The sequence below is a fragment of the Varanus komodoensis genome, unplaced genomic scaffold, assembly GCF_004798865.1.
Source record: "Varanus komodoensis strain SLA01 unplaced genomic scaffold, ASM479886v1 scaffold8, whole genome shotgun sequence".
NCBI lineage: Eukaryota > Metazoa > Chordata > Lepidosauria > Squamata > Varanidae > Varanus > Varanus komodoensis.
The window spans coordinates 36,002,281-36,015,083 of NW_025336481.1; the positions used below are offsets into that span (position 1 = coordinate 36,002,281).

General features: G+C 39.7%; 1 protein-coding gene across 1 annotated transcript; it reads right to left on the reverse strand.

Moving 5' to 3' along the window:
• Positions 1-474: 474 nt before the first annotated feature.
• Positions 475-12,056, reverse strand: TMEM170B (transmembrane protein 170B). Its single transcript, XM_044455604.1, has 3 exons — positions 11,701-12,056; positions 9,103-9,273; positions 475-4,847 (listed from the first exon to the last, which is right to left on the reverse strand). The coding sequence occupies exons 1-3, from the start codon at positions 11,972-11,974 to the stop codon at positions 4,717-4,719; spliced, it is 576 nt and encodes a 191-aa protein (XP_044311539.1). The 5' UTR covers positions 11,975-12,056; the 3' UTR covers positions 475-4,716.
• Between the last annotated feature and the right edge of the window lie 747 nt (positions 12,057-12,803).

Below are 12,803 nucleotides of genomic sequence, written 5' to 3' on the forward strand. Positions count from 1 at the left end.
TCTCAGGCTGTACTTGCAGATACATCTGAAGACCACTGCTTTGTATGGCAAAGATAGCTTAGAAAATCTTGCATTCTGATTGGCTTCTTCAGAAGCAATCTCCTCATGTTTGACCCAGAATGCAACTACCAAAGAACCAAAGCATTTGAAGCTGCAAGCTGGTCAAGCTCAAAAGGAACAAATCATATTGTAATGAAGCTTTTCAATTCCTTGTCCCCCAACCCCAAAAGTAAAGCATGCAGCTTGGAGGAGCATTTTTTTAAAGTAAAAAAAATAAATCATCATATGTACATATGCAAAAAAGCTTGTTGGATAGGACCCAGGTTTCTTCCTTACTATTGTGTGTGATTATGTAAAGATGTGGTTGACATATGAAAAAGTATGCCTTAAAATAATACAATTAAATATGTTTGGGAGAAAGAGAATATGTAAATATAGTTATCCATACAAATGGATAATAAACTTCAAACATAATTAATTTTAAAAATCAGTTTAATCATACCAAAAGCTGATTGCTTTGTTATACTACAACAAAAATATGCAAGCTTCAAGTAGAAATAAATTTATCATACTGAAACAAAATATAGCAAAGTGCAAAACTTAAGAGGAAACACTACTGCTTTCCTCAGATACTTTTTAATCAAGAAAATATATTTAAAATGTTATATTACAGATAAATACAACAAATACTAAACCACCTCTTTGGTCCATGTGTTCATAAATTAAACCAATTTAAGGTGCAACCTTGTATATGTTAAGACAGAAAAAAGTCCAACAACTCCTAGCATGGCCCAGCTGGACCTTTTTCCCTGCCTGAACATATATAGGACTGCATCCTAAATGTTACCTGTGGCTCTGAATAACTAAAGGATGCCTAGAATGTCATTGCTAGGTTAGAGAACACTTCATGAAACAAACTATTTAAAAAACAAACAAATTGAAAATCTGGAAGAGTTTATCTTGAATCGTGAAATTTTCAACTGTCCTCGGACAGTTGTTAATAATTCAGTTAATTGTCAAATACTGGTATTGCATAAACTTTATACTGGATTCTTTTAAGAATGTTTCTCAAGTATCATGTTCAACTATTTTCTCAGATGAATTGTTAAAGATCAGTGTAGATATCCCCTTCAATTCTTTTAGCAGCTGAAGGTACTTTTATACCTTTCATACATAGGACATTTCAACCTAAAGTAAAGCACACTACTGTAACCTTGCAACACGTAAAATTATTACAGAGAAACTCATCCTTTTTAGAAGATGAAACCCTGCATTACGAACATTACTCCTTTCTTACACATTCTATTCAATTGGATATACAATAATATTGCTATCAAAAACTTTTCCTTGGTTATTTCATTCCTATTTCATTCTAGAAATCAGTTTCAAAATGCAATGAACAATTAACTCTGAAGTCACTTCAAAACAGAAGTTTGATGTGTCCTGCTCAAAAGCATAAAGCCAGATTTTTTTTCACTACTGGAACTTTTTGTTCAGACTTATGTTTTAACACCCATTACTGTACGGTGTGTGTAACAGAAAATTTTCTTCACCACCTTTTATAGAAAAAGAGTTAATGATATACATTGATTTATCCTAAAAACATCTCACAGGATAAGTGTTACAAGGCATGATCAAGAATTACTTCTAGTTGTAAAACGGTTCTGCTTAGTTATCCAGAGCAGATCATTTTTTACATGGTCATGCTCAAAATCAATTATATTGTTGATGCCAACAGAACGTGTTGCAATAGTGTATATCTAACTTAGCCTTCCCCAGCCTGATGCCACCAGCTATATTCCACCACAACTCTGTACAGAAATGACTGGCTGGGACATGCTGCAAGTTGGAATCCAACACACCTGGATGGCACCAGGCTGGGGTCTGATGAAGGCTGATCTAATATATTCATTTTTCCAGCCTAGCTTTAATACTGATGGTATTTGTTTCAAGTGAAAACTACTGGAGTTTTAACAGGATGAGGCAGCCACAAAACATAGGAAGCATGAGTCCCAAGCATGAAAATACATTTCTGCATATAGCCCTAAAGTCAATGAACTTAGAAATTTACATTTACAGTTTTCATAACTGTCTTCAGTACTGGGGCCTGAGAAGTGCTTTGTTTTGTATCATCATTAAATTACTACATATAACACCAGACACGAAACCACTTCACATTTAACATTCACAACAGCATCACATACTGCATGTTTTGATGCTTTATGAAATATGGAAACCAAGACAGTTTTCTATCTAAAAAGCCCTGAAGATATATGTTTAATACTGCGCCAACTAAGAATAAAAAAACTTTCTGCATTGTCATGAGTTAGAGTAGTATTTCCATTTTTTCCCTATTTTTCATGTTACCAGTGCCACATGAAACTACATTATTAAACAATTAATCTAATGGCAGAGACAGAACAGCAGTAAAGTGGATGGTGAACTAGAAAATTATTTCTAACATATACTCAAGGCACTAACATATACTCAAGCATTTTATTCTACTGTATATTTCAAATGTAGCTTGGTATTTAAGTAAAAATTACCTGGAACAAAAACAATGAAATATGTTGATGTTTCTTTAAATATCTAGTATTAATGCTATTACCATTCCTGTACTGCCTTTATTCAGAACCTTGAGTGAACACAAAGTTTCCATTTGTGGCTACTATGGCAGACAAAGCCCTGCAGTTATGCAACCATGAAGCTCCAGTTATACATACAGTCCTTGCAGGATAGCAGCCTATCACTACAAATATATGGGTGAAGAATAAAAACGAGTCTTTTAAAATGGCATCTCTAGACCAAAGTAGGCAAAGTAACCTCTAGCATAAGTTATCTGATACAAATACAAATTGTGATTTTTACCACAATATTTAGAACAAAGCACTGTGCTCTCAAAGTATTATTGCTGCAGGTATGATTTCTGTAGGCATTAACTTTGGCTACCATGACAGCCATGATTCTACCTTCCTTTCAGATGCATATATAGAAAGACTCCCTATTTCATATAGAATATTAAGGACTAAATCATGTTACCTTCTTAGCAAGGGAGACATGAAATCAAGCCCTACCTCACCTGTATTAGCAGACAGAAAAGTGGAACTGGAGAAACAGTAAATGCAGTGTCAGTTAGAGTCTTTCATTTTCTGATTATGCCTAGTATATTCCACATTTCTAGCAGAGACTGCCATTCTAATCAGGAAAGAGCAACTAATGCCAGTATGAATAAGGTGCTATTGAAGTGGGTACAGTGGTTGGACAGTGACAGCCCCTAGGAACTCTGGAAAATGTTGAAGCTGGCACCATCTGTACTGGCCTCCAGAAGTACAGAACCTGCAGCCTTCCTAGAGATGCTAATACAGGCAATAGTGGGCTTGATTACATATGTGCCCCCATTAAAATGATAGGTGCTGAATCAGCCCAAAGGTATGATTTATCTACTCTTTCACCATACTTACATTTATAGTCTCTTGTCATTTCTCGCCATTATGTAATTTCTTAATATTTTACAGTAAAGACATTACACACCACCACTGCTCTCATTTAAACATCACACACATAACTTGTCTACTGAAAGCTAAGCATATGAGAGTCACATATAATTACCCTCTAATTAACTAATTGTTGGCAATTGCAAAGATTTTAAATCATCCCCTTTTCAATACTCTGTTTATCAGAGTATCTTTTTTTCCCGAATCATACACAAAAACTGTCTCCTTTTTAGTTTTCTAAGTGTCTTTTTTTAGAGTTTAAATAGGCCATGTGTTAAACTGTTGTTTTCAGGACATGGCTTCTACTGGTCTTAAAATGAAATTAGTTGATGTTTAATTGTAACAGTGAAGATCAATACAACTAGTTTTCTTATAGAAAGTCATCAGTTATATTTAAAAATATGGTACACATTTGACCATTTATAATTACAGATTTTAGAATAATTTAAGTTTTATGCTGTAAGGTGTTTTTAGTCATCAGACCCATATAACTTTAATCTGTGGCATTACTTTGGGACATATAATAAACTGATGAAGTATCAAAAGCACAGAAATAAAATTACTGAAGACCTAATTTTAGTGAATGTGGTACATCTTAATTCCTCATAAAGAGCTCCTATGTAGGATCAATCACAATCATGTACTTCCCAGTTCTGCTTCAGCTACTGAACCCCAGCAATGCTCACATATAAATTCAATACTCAAATACCTCCCTAGCCCCACCCCTGTAACATTCTACATTGAGAGGAATTCAGTTGTTATTATAATAAACAAGTGCCTTGTTGGTATACCTGAATTTCAAATGATGCAGCACTCAACTACTACACATTTAAATGGTCACACTATCAATTTAAAAAACTTCACATTTGGCACATTAATCCATTCTTCAGAAATGCCCCTGTATTTTCTTCAATCTTGTTATAAACAATGATCACATCATCAACCCTTTGACTGATTAGCAGCTTCACAAGGTGCTTTATCTTGCAATTCTCCTACAACTGATCACACCTTGCCTGTGACAGAGGCACGTTAGGTGCAGTGCAGTAGTGTGTCATTTTTGGACTCTAGAGGGAAGTACTTTCTGAATGGGTGGGACCTCTAGCTTTGCAGACCACATGCCACAAATTTCCCTCACAATTCAAATTCATCAGCTGCTGAAGCCACTTCTGGAAAGCTTCACTGCAGACTGTTTCCATTTATAAACAAAGTTTTCACAGAATATTCAAAGTGTTGCAAGAATCCTTGAAAATGAAATAATTAGTGTCAGTACAGTCTGCCCAACTCCAAACACCAGTGCTTCCAAAGGAGCCATGCTTTTCCCAGCTACTCTGTAAATTCCAGCTACTGCTGCACCTAAAAGGTACAAAGGGAAAATTGCATTACCACAAGACAGATCAAAATATTTTTATTCAGAAGTCATTACAGTTTCTACTCTACACTGAATGCCACACAGTAAGTTTTACACCTGTATCTCATTAAGCATGAAGTACAGTTTTGCAGATGCACTTTGCCAAAATATAGATCATTTGCTGATTCTATGTGACCTCCATAAATTGGGGGCATGGTCTAGCTCAGGGGTCAGCAACCCGTGGCTCCGGAGCCACACGTGGCTCTTGAATCCCTCTGCTGTGGCTCTGTCGCTCACAGCCCCCGATCTGCTACACGTGCAGGCACAGCCGCCAATCTGTTTCATAAATGCAACACACTATAGTTTTTTTATACATAGCATAAAGGTAAAAAACGACATATGCAGTGTTATTTTCATTTTAGAGGTCAAAAGAGTTTTGCAGCTCCCGGTGTTTTCTTTTCTGTGGGAAACAGGTCCAAATGGCTCTTTGAATGTTAAAGGTTGCCGACCCCTGGTCTAGCTGAAATGCTTAAGTTCCATTTATTTGAATGGAAGAAATATAAGCAGATGTTTAACTCCCCCATTCAGGTTAACAGGGCTTAAGTTAAATAAAGTTTTATATGGATTTATACAGAAGCAGTATGACACACAGTAGAGCATGTAGGTTGCTTGACAATGTATTAATTTTGTTCTTCATGAACTTTGGTAAAAAAGAACTCAGTTCTGCATTGACAACTGTCTATCTGATGGCAAGAAATTTACTGATATGTTAAACATACTATTGTTAATTCAACTGCATGTTCACAATCTAATCGTGGTCTAATCTAAACTCCCATGAAACTTGATTATTTCCTCCATCATCTACTTCTTTGTAATATTTAATTCTTCTCAAGTTACTCTACCTAGCAGAACTGGGCAAGGCAATAAACTTTATCACACAACATCCGCTAGGATACTACAGCCATATACTTCCAAGCTGCTAGATATGCTCTATCACAAACAAGACTTTTGACCTGGCCCACACACACAATCCTCTTTCTCTTTCTAACACAGTTGAATGCAGTGGAGAAATCGTCACTTACCCATAGCTTCCCATTTCATCTGAGCTGGAAAACTACAGCTACCAGCTTTGGAACAATCTTAAGCCAACTTCAAACAATGTCTTAACTTTCTGGCTTGTTCTAAAGTTAGTAACCACAGTTCCCTGATTCAGACAAAATGGAAGGTTGTGGTTTAAATGGAGATGTCAGCATTGCACTCAGCTACACTGCCAATGGCAGTGGGGAGTGACTACATGAACAGGCACAAGGCTTGTTCTCAGCTTATGAAGCCATGATATGACCAATCATGGCCAATGGGTAGAAGACTATAAAGGTGCAAACCATTATTCAATAACTGCATACTAGTGGTATATCCAAATTTAAATCAGGAAATGCTCTCTACATGCCCATGTGAGCCTCTCAAAGGATGATCAGCCCAAGACCACAGAAAAGTATCTGAAAAAGATGAAGAAAATGTGCCCACCAAATAAATTAATTTGTATTTTTGTAAATGCCTTTCATATGCTAGCTAAAATATTTTGCAAAATAAAAGTGTAATAAATAATAGTAACATTAAACAGGCAATTACATCTAAAAAGTTAATAGAAGCATACACACTGTACTGATGATACCATAAAATGGCACAAGTGCACAGGAAGCTATTTGTGCGTTTTCATGATGTTGGGGCCACTACAATGTAGTTTCTTCCTAAACCACATTGGTTATCATTTGAAAGGATTCAGTGATACAACAAGGTCCTATGTTAGGCTTGCCCAGATCTGCAGGAAAAGGAGCCAGCTTGCAGAACTTTCTGTGTCAACTCAATAACTGTGCTTTTCAAAGAAGCATAATTCCATTCTTTTATATTCCTCTACCACTACAGACATAGTGATTTATTGCATGATATTTCACAATGTAAAGATGAGCCTGAAGTCAAACAAAACTTCTCCAAATATGAAGTTTTTAAAAGGTTCATAAAGTTGAATATTTGGAGGCATTTCAATGACAAAGTGCTGTAGAATCAATGAATTCAATACAACCATATCTGTATAAACAGTCTTTGAGACAGACCTTCCTTTGAATATAAGAGAGGTTAATAAAGGTTTCCACATGCTCTTTCAGCATACCACATACGATTCTGGATTTTATGAACAAGGTGTTCATGCTTAACAAAGGTACAGCAATAAAAAGTAGCCTTATATGGCATGATTTCATCGAGTGCATTACTATAAGAAAACAAAAAACATTTATTTACATGCTTGCATGCATGTTGAGGAATATAGCACATATTACATATACACACACAAGTATTATTTAGCATGTTGAATATACTGAGTTGTCCTTGGTTTGTCATCACAAGCAAAATATTCCATCTATTTAGGAAAGAAACATACTATATTATTTTTTCAGAAGCTACTCAAATTATTGAAAGAGTAAGCACTGTTAGTTTCGAAAGCTCTCTGCCAACAAACATTACAGAATAACAAAATCCTAAGGAACATCTACCTGCAGCAGATTACTTGCTCTTAGAAAGAAAATCCAAAGGAAAAATCATTTTTGAACAAGATCATCTACTGACAATAATTTATTTTAAAACTGTTTTATCCTAAATACAAATGAGAAATGTCCATAAAACATACAAATGATTGGGCCTTTATTTAACTCCATACTATTGGTTGGTTTTAACACACTTTGAGTTTACTCATCTCCATTTTAAAGTAGTTACTCACATTTTGATTTGTGTTCTAATCCAAAAACCTACTGTAATCTGTAGAAGTGTCAACTTTCTTTGATCTGACTTAAGCTACAGTAGAATCAAATAATGGTATAGGATACCAAACCGTGCAACGATATCTAACCCTAACAGCAAAACCAAGATGGAAGGTTATGTTGCCACTGTAAAATCTAAGAAAGAGGTGCTGGTTCTTACCATACTGCACAAGTATAAAACCTATTGCCTACCCTATTCCTAACCCATTACCAGAGGTGCACAATCTGTCCTATGCAAGAGGCGGTGCTATTCTACAAACTGAGAAACTGCTAGTGAAACACTTTTTTTTCCTGTTGCACAAGCACTTATGCATTGTGGTTGTACAACTATGATTGCACAAACATAACTTCAGTTGGATACACCTCTTGTTCATACTTTGGAACCTAGTTTCTGCTAATGCAACACTATTTCTGGAATTATAGTAATAAATACTGCAATGGCAGGAAAGGACTGATACAGCAACATCAACAGCTGTTGATATTTTCAGCAGATACAGTGGAGACGTGGAGTCCTCTCATTACACAAATTCCTTCTTTTTCAAGTTGAGATTTACCTTGTATTTCGTTCACCTCAATTCAGCAACAACTCTAGCTAGCAGTAACACAGAAAAGTACAACAATATTCAATCATTCTACTCATTTCTAATTAGAAAGCTTGACTGTTTGTACAGTGGGTCCTGTAAGAACCTTCTCCAAAGAAATGACTGAAAAATAGGCTACACAGCTAAGTAGTAAGCAGAATGAGTGTTTATTTCTGTGACAGTGCTCTAGAGACAGTTACTGGGATGTAAGCCCTCTAAATAGTGCAGACATAAAATAATTAACTCTATTAAGTACTAAAATCTCTTCTTCTTCTTCTTCCAGTTGAGAAGACATAAGGAAACTCAGCATTGTCAATCTTATATAGGCAGTCCCCGAGTTATGAACATCCAACTTATAAACAACCCATGATAACAAACAAACTGCAATAAACCCATTAATTTAAAAAAAATACTGTGGAAAACTGTCATCACCATAGAAAGAGAGGATACAAACAGGGAGAAAGTGAAGGCCTCCACTGCATGCCTTCCTGCCCCACCAATCTGGAGAGGGAAATCTCCCTGGCATTTCTTTGCTGCAAAGAGGATGTACTGGTGGGAGGTGGGGCAGAGATACAAGTGGTTATTTCACTTTCATGGGGGTCCTACGTCCCTAAACCTGCAAATGTGGAGGGCCATCTATATACATGATCTAACTTAAATGCAAATTTGACTTAAAGACAAATTTTTGTTTTCTCAGGAATGGAACTTGTTTGTAACCCGGGGAATGCATGTATTGTCTTTTCCCTCAGCCATTGAATATCAAACCAACTGAAGCTCCCAACAATGACACAGCATAAAAGAATTATCAAAAGAGCTAATGATGGTCATCATTAAGAGACATAACTGTATGTAAATATGTTAAAACTTACTGGTTATCATAGCTCCAGTTACAGAACCCAGAAATCCAACGCTGACCACAATGACAGAGATTACTCTCCCTTGCCTATGTCTTTGCAGCATTACAAACATTAAAACTCCTGCAGCACCGTGGACAAAGAGAGAGGAGAAGAGAGCCCATAGGAAAACCCAATACCACATCTCTGGAAAAAAGCAATCAAAAAGAAAGTTAACATTGCTGAGAAAGTTTTTTTTTTAAATTAGAACAAAGATAATAGACTCAGTATGAATAATTATAAAAAGATTAAAAAATGCGCTGAACTCTTAGGATATAATCCTGTCAAAATGCCCATAACCCTCCAAACCCTCCCTCCGGGGGGGGAGGGGGAGTCTGTGGCCCGCTGCAGAAAATTGCAGAGGATGCACATAGACTAGAAAATGTAAAGAAAACTGTGGACTATGAACTCTGTTTGGGGATGCCATGCTCTTTGTTTTGGTACTAGCCAGCCTCACTCATGTGTTTTGTCTCTCTGTATGTGGTGTATCTTGCATTTTCCACAAGCAAAAGTGGATATTAGCCTAACCTCACATAGGCATGAGGTGAGTGCTATTTTTAAAATTAAAAAATGTTTTTCAATTAACTGGTAAGTGTAAGTATCAAAAGTGTAAGCTAACACAGAGAGAGGTGGAGTGAGCTAGAGAAGCAATCCAGTGCACATATGGTCAACAGTCTTAAGAGTTAAAATTTGAGGGTAGGGCATAGAGATATTTGCGTTTATTTCTACTTTTGCGAGGATCCTGTGCTCCAACCCCTGCAAATGTGGAGGTTCGACTGTAGTTTTAATTTAACCACACAACATTAACCTACTTATATAAAAAGTTTTCACTGTGCTTGAATACAACTATCTTTATATATAATATATTCTTAGTTTCTCTCTAACAAAGGCAGGTAAACACTGTAATCAGAATGGGTGTAAACAAGGTCCTGACATTTTGTCTTTTATTTTATCCTGCTTTTAAATCGTATTATCTTTTGAAATAAGTTTTACTAAATTATGGGAATTTTAGGATAAAATACATCCGCAATTCAAATAAATTTTCAAAATTTTAGCTTAACTCAATAGGCAACAGAGCATAATGGACAAGAACACCAAAGAGCCACATCATGTCCACCTAGGAACTTGTCCTTTTGGGAAACTTCATGATAGTAATCTGGTATATCACACCAGGGCCACAAGGGTATTCCATGAAAGGCAGCTTGCCTTGTCCTCTGTAACAATGATGCAAGAGACCAACCACCCAATTTAAAAACAAAACAGGCTACAATCCTGGAGATGTCCATAAAACTCCAAACTTGGATGCTTATGGGCATCCAGTGCAGAGCAGGAAGATAAGAAGAGGTGATCTTTAGCAACCCTCCCCAGCACATGCGCTCTCTCACACACATGCACACAACATTTTTTGCAGCTAACAACAGTGTATCAGAGAGGGAGGGAAGGAGACTGGAATGGCTTTATAATATCTCATAACCTGACTGTTCCAGTCTCCTCTCTTCTTCACAAAACACCTTTTAACTCATCTGGAGGTCACTTTCCTGAACATGGCTGCAAAGGGATGGGAGAGGAAGATCTTAGCTATGAAGTTGTAGTTGGCAACTTGAACAATCCCTCCCCCTAGATGAGGTCTATGGAACATATGATTGTCCCCTTCATTGTTTAATCAATTAGTAATTAAATCAGCATATTTCTTAATCCAAATAAAACAAGTTTTAAATAAAAGAAACTTGTGTATGTATTACACATACATGCATCACCACAGGCAGTATCTTGAGTATTTCCTCTGCTATGTAACATTAGCAAGGCCATGTTACTATGGCCTTGCTAATGGCATGCCAATTAAATTTGCTGTACTTACAACTCTTTTTGCATCACTAATAATTAATATATTTTTTAAAAGTCTGCAGCCTCATTAACAGGGGAGGCAGTTTTTTAGTTAACCGTGAAGTTCTTAATTGATGCGATGTTGATCAGAGAGTTATTCATTTTCATCAGATACCTAATCCTACAGATCGTAGTTAGGTCCCATGATCTAATCTACAGGTTCACAGGTCAGGAGACACCCCCTGGAGAAAAAGAAGCACCTCCCCCTCTAGAAGGATGTCCTATTAATGAACACCTGCACCCACAGTTAAGTCCTCCTTATCAGCTACATGGTCCTACAGAGAAAGGAGCATCCCACAGATGCAACAGCGAGGATGGACTGCTGACACCTCCACCACTGTTATCCTAGAATCCTCCAACACTCCAATTCGATAACACCTCACTCTCCATTTATGTTCACTTACCTTTGAATGTTCATATAAGCCTCCCACTTGTTTCTAACTAGACCTAGGACAGACCACGGAACAAACGAGGCTAGTATTGTCTACTCTGACGGGCAGAGGCCATCCAGAGAGCTGCCCAGCCATTGCACCAGAGATCAGCTCGAAACTGAACCGAAAATCGTCTACATCGGCAGCAACCCCCCTCCTCAAACTCACGCTATTCGACGCCCACCGCCACCATCACGCGACTACCCACCCCAAAAGCCTCCCCACGCACCGCGCCTGCCTCCCCCTCCCCAACCGTTACCAGTGAGGTGCCGGAGCGAGGTGCCGTGCGCCCACAGACTCAGCACCTGCTGGACCGACAGGTTGATCATGCTGTTGTCTCCCACCTCCGCCTTCATTGTGCCTGCGGTGGGGGCGGCCTGGCCGGTGCTGTCGCTGCTGTGCCGCCACTCGGGGAGCCGTGGCTGGTTCTGCCGCCGGCCGCTGGGAAGGGGAGGCCGAGGCCGGACTCGTAAAGGGGTGCCGTGGGCCGAAGCGGCGCGGATGGGGTGGTCTCCCCGCGGCGGGGGAGACATTGAGGACGGCAGCGGGACGAGCGAGGAAGCGGCGGCGGCGGCGCTCGCTCTCCACCTCCCACCGGCTAGGGTGGTGGGTGCTGAGGCCCTCCTCAGGGCTGGCAGACGCAGAGAGCCCCGTGGTCAGGGGCCGAGGAGGGGAAACGGAGGAAGGCGCCAGGTGGCGGCGGCGCCAGCGGCAACGGCCATCACCGCCCCCTTTCGAAGCCGCTTTCTCATAGCCCCCGCAGCCGCCAACCGTGAGGGGCCGAGGGGGCGGGGGGGGGGCGCGGGCGGTGAGCGCGAGACCGGCGGCAGCGAGCAACCGCCTTTTTTTCCCTCCCACCGGCCGGCCGGCCGGCCGACCAACGGTTACTCCCTCCGCGTGCTTGCGCGCGAGGCCCCGCCCCCACCAGCCTTCTCCCAACGAAAGAGGCGCGCGCGCGCGCACGAGAGCCCCGCTCGGACAGCGAGTGCCAGCGCCCTCTCTCGCGGGCAGAAAGGACTGACTACAGGGCGCTTGCGCGTCCGCTAGCGTCAGAACGAAGTGACGTCGAGGGACGGAGACAAGGCGGAGCTATTTGTCAGGGCTGTGAAGCGCCATGGAGTGCGTGGCTCCCTTCGAGAGTACTATTGCGCGCTTTGGAGCCTCGGGGCACTTTGCGCGAGCGTTTGGACAGAGCTGTCCATAGAAATCCATCTGGGGGGGGGGGGGATCAATTAACTGATAAGCCATTCCATTGCGTTTACGTTGCATTTACAACATTACATTGGCATATAGTTGGAATTGGGCACAAATGTGGGGGAATCCAACCGCCGAGCGAGGCTGCTGCTTGAGTGTTGGACAGGA

Excerpts from the sequence above, each read along its gene's own strand:
- TMEM170B (XM_044455604.1), bottom strand. The coding sequence starts at position 11,974 with ATGTCTCCCCCGCCGCGGGGAGACCACCCCATCCGCGCCGCTTCGGCC. Across the intron at positions 9,274-11,700 it reads CTCGCTCCGGCACCTCACTG|AGATGTGGTATTGGGTTTTC; the intron begins GTAACGGTTGGG and ends GCTTTTTTCCAG. Across the intron at positions 4,848-9,102 it reads AACTGGAGCTATGATAACCA|GTGCAGCAGTAGCTGGAATT; the intron begins GTAAGTTTTAAC and ends TGTACCTTTTAG.